Source organism: Lupinus angustifolius, chromosome LG11 (genome assembly GCF_001865875.1).
Source record: "Lupinus angustifolius cultivar Tanjil chromosome LG11, LupAngTanjil_v1.0, whole genome shotgun sequence".
NCBI lineage: Eukaryota > Viridiplantae > Streptophyta > Magnoliopsida > Fabales > Fabaceae > Lupinus > Lupinus angustifolius.
The window spans coordinates 2,437,563-2,447,523 of NC_032019.1; the positions used below are offsets into that span (position 1 = coordinate 2,437,563).

General features: G+C 29.9%; 1 protein-coding gene across 2 annotated transcripts; it reads left to right on the forward strand.

Annotated features, from left to right (window-relative positions):
- LOC109359489 (NAC domain-containing protein 86-like) lies at positions 2,855-8,108 on the forward strand. 2 transcript variants are annotated; one of them, XM_019604177.1, is made up of 7 exons: positions 2,855-3,131; positions 3,312-3,538; positions 4,715-4,992; positions 5,751-6,089; positions 6,426-6,866; positions 7,115-7,196; positions 7,330-8,108. In XM_019604177.1, the coding sequence occupies exons 2-7, from the start codon at positions 3,382-3,384 to the stop codon at positions 7,992-7,994; spliced, it is 1,962 nt and encodes a 653-aa protein (XP_019459722.1). In that variant the 5' UTR covers positions 2,855-3,131; positions 3,312-3,381; the 3' UTR covers positions 7,995-8,108. The 2 variants fall into 2 exon arrangements, with proteins under 2 accessions (XP_019459722.1, XP_019459723.1); XM_019604178.1 differs by lacking the exon at positions 2,855-3,131 and having other exon boundaries at positions 3,157-3,538.

Below are 9,961 nucleotides of genomic sequence, written 5' to 3' on the forward strand. Positions count from 1 at the left end.
ACTGGTTCATTGCAAAAATGGCTATTTTTCGTTAATCTAATATTCTCAAACCCCAAAGGAGCTATTGTGAAGGATTGAGCAAACATCAATGAATCCAGAAATTCCAAACTATTGGGTGATAGGCACAATTTAGTATTTTATGTAAACTTCACATTTATTCCATAGGCGATCACCCCTTTGACCTACCCAATTAAAAAGCGTATTTATCTAATTCAACATATTCCAGATATAAAAACTGGACCTTTATTTAAAAAAATCGATGAACTGGTTCTAAGCCTAACAAAATATGTCACTCCAACCGGGTTGGCATGGCAAAACCAAAAAGTTCACAGGTTTAGATACTATGTTATACATTTTTATTTAACCCATACTTTTTACCCTGAACTAACGAACTATTTTAAAACCGAGGTGGGTCATGTTTACCCTGATCCGTTTGGGTGATGTATTTTCCTTCTTTTTTTCTCTTTTTGGGGACTTTCGGCTCGGTAATAAACTTCATTGTTTTACGGTATAATAATATGAACTTTAAAAAAATAGAATAATGTTTATAACATAAATACTTATAAGTTACATGATTTATAAAATGAATTATAATATTATTCGTCTTATTTTAAAATGAATAATAATTATAATATTATTCATCCTATTTTGTGGAATGTCGGTTTAAGCTAAGAGTAAAATGATGAATGAATCAAATGAGAAGAAATGTTTAACCATTTAGATCCTACTTTTAGTTTCTTAATTATGTTAACTTTTACAATAAAAATATAATAAAAAATAATAACTTTTACAACAAAAACATGATAAAAAACAATAACTTTTATAACAAACCTTCAAAATTAAAAAAACAACATAATTATTTCTTATAGAACTTCACACAATCAAGTTCAATTTTTACCCATTCACACTGAAGGATTCAAATCAGAATTTTATCAATTCACAATGAAGGATTGATATCGGTCAATTCAACATACTTGTTCACCAATTCTCAATGAATAATCCGTACCTGTCGAAATATATTTGTATTGGAAAAATTTAATATTTTTTAAAATGGTCATGATTCGAATCTTCAATTTTTTTTAGCATGCTATCATAATTAATAATTTGACTAATTCAAAGTATTAGAGTTTAGGTATTTTGACTCATCGTGATATTGAACATTGTTTTTGCATTGATGTATTGTTGTAGAATATGAGGTTTCTTTGTTTTCCTCTCAACTTTAATCATGTTTCAGTTCTTTCATCTATATTTTGGCATTTTAAACTGTCGCATGATTTTATAATTGAAATAAACCATTTTTCTTTTATGTCGTGCCATAAGCACAAAATCTTATAAATAGAATAACTTATTTAAAGTATTTAAGAGGAATTAAATTTACTTATTTATTAAAAGTATTAGGAATAATTTAAAAAGATAGCATTTAATTATTATTATTTATAGAACTATATATATATATATGGGGATTACTCAAATGAGAAAAAATTTCTCTCATGTAAAATTGTGAGAACAATAAATCCAAACCTTATAACCAGTCACGAACGGTTAGGATTAAAAGTTAGTTATTGGTCACATAATAGTCATATGCAAGTATTTTTTAATTTTGACCGTTCAAATAAGATCTAACGGTAAATATTAAATTTCTAATTTCTCATAATATCGCATTATATATATATATATATATATATATATATTATATTAGAAAACCCAAAATAACCACTCATCATGGTGTAATTTGTGGTTCTCCCTATTTTGTCCTCACTATTTTTTAATTTTTACAAAAAAATCATATATAACCTAATGTTCATCTCCACCTAATATATGATCATATTATTTGGTTAATTATTTTTTATTCTTGCATTATGACTATCGGTCTTTAATGTAGAACATTACATCAATCAAATAAATTCAACTTGTATTTATTTAGTTAACACAAAATATTATATTTGACATTTATGACATACAAACTACACATTATAAATTATAGGAAAGCGGGTTGACAAACACGATAGTAACTATCAACATGCTAGTAAATATAATGTAATACATTCAATGCATGATTTTTTTGCAACTTCAGTATTTATTTAGTTATTATTTTTAGTCACGATTATGAAAAATAGTATTAATAATGTATCATGTTTTCTTATTCTAGTTTGAATTTCAATATTTCCATTTACAAATTTATGTTCAAAAATATTTCCAATTTTGGGTAAAAAATTGATTCACGTTTATAAGGATTTTCATTTATGAGGGTTCATGAAAATAAACAAAAATACTAGCAAACTAAAACAATTTTCTAATAAAATGATTTAACATATATAATTAATGTGTCAATTTTTAATTAAAGGATCAGAATTTGATACATAAAATTGAAACATGTGATCTTCATCCACTTTAAGGTCTCTTACGTTTTATGAGCATATATCTTCTGTTCTAATTTATATATCCATTAATTGAAAAATATTACTTAATTAAAAAATTTAAAAACATAACATAATATCTAACAATTCCATTCATTAAGAATAATAGGACATCACTAGAAATTGAAATCTTCTATGCTATTTTTCTATGCCCAATCTATTACCACCAACATAATTTTAATAAATATATATCAAATAAACATAAATTATTTTTTAAGTTAACAATATTATGCATGGTAAAATATTCGATTGTTTGAGAATAATAAGATAAAATTATTTTGACATAGATGATTTTTTTGTTTCATCACTCCCCACGTTTTAGATCCTTTCATCCAATAGTTAGGGTGAGATGCATTTACTAGTATTGCCATGTGGATGAGCCCAGAATCCAATAAAGAACAACCAAGCCAAGAAGCTTAGGATCAATGGGTGGTGAGAGAGTAACATAATATTGTTTAATAATAGGAATTGCTTCAAGCTTGATAATAAAGATAACAGGAATCCATCCAATGATCCAAATGATAAATCAAAGTACTTGAAAAGAGAGAAAAAAAAGCCATAGAGGGTGACACAGCACCCACCCTTTTCCCTTCAATCTACTCTCTCTCTTCTCTTTTTGTCATCTTCATCAAAACCCCAACCAAACCCCACATTCCACCCTCTCTCAATTCTCTTCCACTTTCTGCCTTTGGATCTTCTTCTTCCATAATTCAGGTTTCTCTCTCTCAGTAACTATATATATGCTTGCCATATATGTAAAAAGGAAATATTATATGTATGTTTTTGTTTTAATAAATTTACTTTCTAAGGTGGTTCTTTTCAGATGATTCTATGCAAGTGTTTAATGTGTTCAGTTTGGTGATCATAACTTGGAATTGAGGCTGTCTTTTTTAGGTTGCGTGCAGATTCTTATAGACAGTGGAAGAAGGAGTTCCAAAGTTAGGTGATATATATATATATATATATGGCACCAGTTTCATTACCTCCAGGTTTTAGGTTTCACCCTACTGATGAAGAACTTGTTGCTTATTACCTCAAAAGAAAGATCAATGGTCGTAAAATCGAGTTGGAGATCATCCCAGAAGTTGATCTATATAAGTGTGAACCATGGGACTTGCCAGGTAAATTAACATACACATGCAAGAAAATTTCTTGAGTTTAATTTTCATATTACATTCATGTATGAAAATTATACTATCAATCAAGATGATCCTATAAAATATACTATTTTTAATGGTTTTATAATACATATTTGATTAATATTGTAAAAAAGTTACATGTCCTTGCATCCTAAAAACTAAATCCAATTTTGTTATGTCAACGATAGATATATCTGCAAATGAATTGCTGGAACGTTTTTATTTTTGGAGTAGTTAAAAATTGGAAAAAAATACGAAAGGTTGCATGACTTTATCTAAGTTATTTGGCTCCTATTTCTATTGATATTTAACGTACCCACACAAGATAATATATTTAAAATTCGATGTTATTTCCATGGCTAAAATTATAATATCATGAAGAGAAGTTTTAACGTAAAGCCTTCTTTTCTTTTTTCTGTTTTAAAAAATTTAGTTGTTGAATCATTATTCCTCAACGATTTTGTAGATCGCATTAGAACTTAATAAAAGTATGTTAAAAGAGTAAGCACGCGCTTCTTACGACGCAATTTGCTTCTATGTTCTTTATTCAGTACTTATGGTGAAACACATACTTGCTTTCTTGGTCAAGTATATTTTTGTGCTTTAACACAGAATATCTCATGTGATTTAGGCTAATCTTTATGTGGTGGAAAAAAGGTTGTACTTAAGGTCTAGATAGGATGGTCCCTTCACCTTTATGGTTCCTATTTTGAACGTCAAGATTAGTAATGAGACAATAGTCAGATACCCCAAGTCAAAAAGCTTAAACAAAAAAGAAAAGGATGGTATAATAATGTATATATTAGACACACAATTATACCCTAGAAGGCTGCACCCATGTAATATATACTTTGTCTTTCTTACTTTCTTATTTTCAATTCTTTTTTCCGAGTCTTACATAAAAAATTATTATTCGATGAAGCATTTTAATTGATTAATCTTTCTTAGTTTTGCTAGCTAATACATGTCAAATTTAAGCATTTCATTAAGCACTCCTATTGTTTTTTTATATGGCAAATTATATTAGAAGATGAAGTATAATACAAGCAATCATATTAGTTACTAGATGTTCAAGTGAATAAATTGTAGTCATTAGTATTGAAGGTAATTAATAATAGACATAGTATAACCAATTTAAGTTTTTATTTTTATAATTAGGGAAATCATTGTTACCGGGAACAGATTTAGAATGGTATTTCTTCAGCCCACGTGATAGGAAGTACCCAAATGGATCGAGAACAAATCGTGCTACAAAATCTGGATATTGGAAGGCTACAGGAAAAGATAGGAAAGTGAACTCATTGAATCGTGATGTTGGAATGAAGAAAACCCTAGTTTACTATCGAGGGAGAGCACCACATGGTTTTCGCACAGGTTGGGTTATGCATGAATATCGTCTTGATGAAAGAGAATGTGAAACTAATTCAGGATTGCAGGTTCACCTCCTTTTCATTTTCACTTTTTAATAGTATAGTTTTATTTACTTCTTCACATTTTAATTATATAGCAATATCATGCCATTTCATATTATAGCCTTTTAATTTTCCTATATGGCTCAAATTGTATAACTAACATTTCTTTTATAATAGGCTTAGATCCTACTCTAGTGTAAAATTGAGTCCTTCATTTTACTTCTCACACGCATAACCAACCACAAACCACTAACTAAGTTTTAAAATTGGGGTTTCAACCATAAATTGAGACTCCAATGTTATTGTTTTAATGGTCTTTATAATCACTAGTGTGTTGACATGCACTGTCGTGTCTGTCAACCCGCTTTCCTATCGTTTGTAATGTATAGTTTGTATTTTATAAATTCAAATATAATTTTTTGCGCTAAATTTACGGTTGAATTTATTCAATTGGTCTAATATTCAATTTTTTAAATACACTTTTAAAATAAGAAGATAATAAAGATAAAATAAGAAAATAATATTCTATGGTTTTTTTGGTAGAAATAAAAAGATATTGAGGGCAAAATAGGAAAACACAAATTACACCATGATGGGTGGTTATTTTATGTTTTCCCTTTATTAATATTATAGATTATAGATATAGATATAGATATAGATATAGATACTATAATTATGCAACTATTTTGACTTTATAAACATAATCATACTTTAGTTTTCAGTGATGGTTCGATCATATTCATTTTAACTTGTTTGTGTTTTGTGGGAAAATATAATTTCAGGAAGCATATGCTCTTTGCCGTATTTTCAAGAAGAGTACAGCAGTTACCCCAAATGTTGGGGATCACTATGTTAATGTTACAAGCCATGCAAACCAAATTACAAGCGATCAATCATCAAGCATTGAACTATACTCTGAAGGACAAGGTGAAGATTTGGATAGTTCAAATTATTTAATGCCGATGGATACATGTTCACCCCACAACATGGGAAATGAGGATCCTCTTAATGTCAATGAAGATCATGGGACATGGTCACAGTACTTATCAGATGACCCATTATTCACTCTTCCCACTTCTTCATTTCCTAATTATGGTGCCATATCATACCCTCCATCAAAGGTATTAAACCAGAAGAAAAAAATCAGAATATTAAGAGTGGACATTAGATGGAATAACGCCTAGAAATTACTCAAGTAAACATGCTATATTATTTTATATTTTTCTTTTTGAGAAATTAAATTAGATCTTGGTATTGGATTAGGGCAAGGGGAGATTTATATTTCCAAATTTATTCTCTATGTTAAAGTATTGAAGTCTCATATTAGTTGAGATTACGACTCAAACCGTCATTTATAATAACTTAGGGAATAGCCATTATCTTATGAGTTAAGTTTTGGGATAAAACTAGGTTCAATTAACTTTTGCTGCATTTACATCTTTAATTCAATTTTGCAGGTGGATGTAGCGCTAGAGTGTGCAAGGATGCAGCATAGGTTTGTCATGCCTCCATTGGAGGTGATGAATGAATTCCCTCAAGTTGGAACCTCTGAGCAGAAGAATATGACACAAGCCATGTATGGAAGCAGAAATGAAACAGATATAGTGCAAGAAATTCTTTCAGTTGCTCATGCTTCTCAGGAACTGATAAATAACCAGTCCATCTACTCACAGGGATGGAGCAGTGGGAATGAAACTTATGCTCCTCGTGAAGATGATTTCACTTTCATGGTTGGCACTAATTGCGATCATTTAAATGATTTGAACTCTATGAATACATTTGTTGGAGATCCAAACAAAAGATCCATAGAGATTGGAGATCTGGATGAGGAATTTAAGGCTGAGAGGATGGTTGAGAACTTAAGATGGGTTGGAATGTCAAAAGAAGATTTGGAAAAGGTATAATATATACTAATACTAATTTATTTTTCTAGTGACACTAAAAAATATTAGCTTCAATCAAATGAAACTCATTGGCTTTATGTTAAGGACTTAAAAGGCTCAGGAATGCATTGTATGTTTGACAAAATTGCAAATTTATCACATTCGCATACATAGACTCAAAACACTATATAACTACTGTTAAAAAGATTTTTTGTTCATGAGTTTATAGTCAAGTTGATACTATTGTTTGCAAAATTGGACAGAGCTTTATGGAAGACCAAAAGATTGTTTCCATTGAGGATATTTCAAGCTTCCAATCAAACAGGAAAGAGAATGAGGTGCAAGGTATTAAAAATCCATACAATATTGATGCTTTCTTTTTCTTTTTGGTAAATGAGATAATGGTCATGTGACCTAATCTTATTTCCTTTATTAAATCTGAACAAAACTAACTAACAATAGCTTTAACTTGTAGCAGAATCTGGTCAACACAATAGCAACAAGGAACTCAATGACCCTTATATCAATGATTACTCGTTTGGCTTCAACAATGAAGATGACCCTAACGAGAACCATATAGAAGATGGTAACATGGAAGATTACACAAGTTCACCAAGCTTTGAGGTAGTTGAAGAAATAAAAGTCAGTCATGGAATGTTTATTTCCACAGGTCAAGTAGCTGAGACATTCTTTCACCAACTAGTTCCTTCAGAAACCCTCCAAGTTCACCTCAATCCAGTGATGGCAAATAATCAGTACTCAATAGAGAATAATGCAGAGACACTAATGGTGACAATGGAGAACCATGGGTCTTTCTTTAAGGAATTTAAGGCCTATGTGGCAGGGAAGCTAATAAAGCCATCAAAGACAATAGCAAGTGCCATTGTATTCATCTTTGCACTTCTTTTGATGCATTATGTTTATTTGAAGGAAGAATTGAAAGCAAAATGCTACTATAGTGGTACCAGCATGAAGAGAAGAAAGCAATCATCTGAGATAATCAAATGGAATGAATCAGAAAAGGTTTGGTTTATTGGTATAAAAAGTAAGAAAGTATTTAGTGCAGTCTTGAAGAAAATAAGCATTTTCCTTACCATATCTTTTGCTCTTTGTGCCATGTGGGCTAACCTAGTTAACCCTTGATTCTCCAAATTCATTTATTTTTATCTCTAACTTAAGGTAGTAGTAACTAGTAAGAGCTCCAAGCTAAGTAGGAGGCTGATGTATCCATATATACTCATTAATTATTACTTTACTTTGACAATACACATGTTATTTGATTATTACTTACTTGTATTCAACCATTAAAGTTTTATACTTACTTGTATTAATTATACTCTATGTTCATCTTTAATTTTTTTAAAATTAATTGATGTTCAAGTTGGAGATATATATAGTGGGGAATTGCAAATTGTCTGCAGGTAAAAGTTTATATCACAAGCTTACCATCACATTTCAAGTTGTTTAGCCAAGGCATTTTGCAAACTAAAGAAATTCCTGGAATCCTTTTCGACCTTAGGCCAAATCTCAACCGTGAAAAATGCACCAGAGGATATGCAATCAAATTATACACATCACCACTTAGCCAAAAGATCATGTTCGCTGTAGCAACCTTGTTTAGCCAATGCATCAGCAAAAGAATTGCACTGACAAAATCATATACACATCAAATTTTAGTTGTTCATTCCGGAGATGCGTTTTAGTTTTTCATACAAAGATTTTGAAAGTAAATATTGGACCAATTGATAAATAAAACCGGTTAAGATATCAGAATGTAAAATAAAAACTGTCCACTAAAACAAGGGCACGTGTTTTCTTCCATAAATAATAACAAATCATTGTCACGCAATGAGATGCACCACACTGATACAGATAATGTTACTCATAAATATAAATATATATGCAATCTAAAATCAATGGGATCAGCTGTCTCATTTTCTATGTCTCATTGTGTTCTAAGCCAAATGAATGTTGACATCTACATGAAAAGAAAAAAAATATAATAATATTTTTATACTATTTAATAGCATGTGATTGATTTGAGACATAGGAACGGAGAATTTTAGGTACTGATGATGTTGATTCATCTAAAATCTAATAATATAAATTACAATTTATACCCATGTCACCAAATACGGAAATACCTGCCATGATTTTCATAAGAGTTATGAAAATCACACTTCTCTGGGCCTTTCTAAATTCCTCCATCAGGCAAAGCATCAGAGCTAAATGGACTTTATTCACGGTCCATAATGATGTACTTTCAATTGTAAAGCACTTTAAGTAATAGGCCACTGAGGCCGAACCTAAATAAAATAATGGATCATTCCATTTGTCAAAATTTGCATATGTGCAATGAGTGAAGCTTTAGATATCCTGATCTTAATTTTAGACTCGTCATAACCTTACTATATTCTTATGATAAAAACATTCTGACTTCACTTGTTTGAATGTAAAAAAATACATATTGACAGGTACACAATTTAATATAAAATACTTTCTCATGTATATCAATCTAAATGTATAAAAAACAAATAGACAAGTATATTTTGGTACTAATGTAAACCAAATATACCTTGGACAAACTGAAAAAAACTGGACAAAAAACTTGAGAAAAATGATACTCCCACAATTATTCATGGAAATGAACAAAAAAAAATGGACAGAAAATTAGAGAATGTTAACTTGGAGGAGCAAATGGTGGCGTTCAAATCAGACCAACAGAAACTAATAAGTATTCATGATTTAATTAAAAAGGGTATTTATAGTTGACAATTTTGATGGCTTAAATTCAAAACAAAATGTAATTCCAAACTATAACTTCAATTTGTCTCACTATATAGAGATATACTCATGTTAAAATACCAGAACCATGTAGTTGTTTAGACTGATTTGTCCTCAAAATGAGATAGGCTATTCATCTTGAATAAAGCACATACCTACCATGAAATACCATATGCAAAGAAAGAACCAACCAAATCCAAAGATAAGTGAAAGTATAATAAAATATTACCATCCTATCACATCAAAGGTCCCACAATTGATACAACACTTCTTTATTCAGATTTAAATATTTAATACCTTTTATTCTCTTCTCGTTGCAAATTCTG

Bases quoted from the DNA above. Each gene is read 5' to 3' on its own strand.
- LOC109359489 (XM_019604177.1), top strand. From the start codon at position 3,382: ATGGCACCAGTTTCATTACCTCCAGGTTTTAGGTTTCACCCTACTGAT. The intron at 4,993-5,750 runs GTTCACCTCCTT...ATATAATTTCAG, and splicing joins AAACTAATTCAGGATTGCAG to GAAGCATATGCTCTTTGCCG. The intron at 7,197-7,329 runs GTATTAAAAATC...AACTTGTAGCAG, and splicing joins GAAAGAGAATGAGGTGCAAG to AATCTGGTCAACACAATAGC.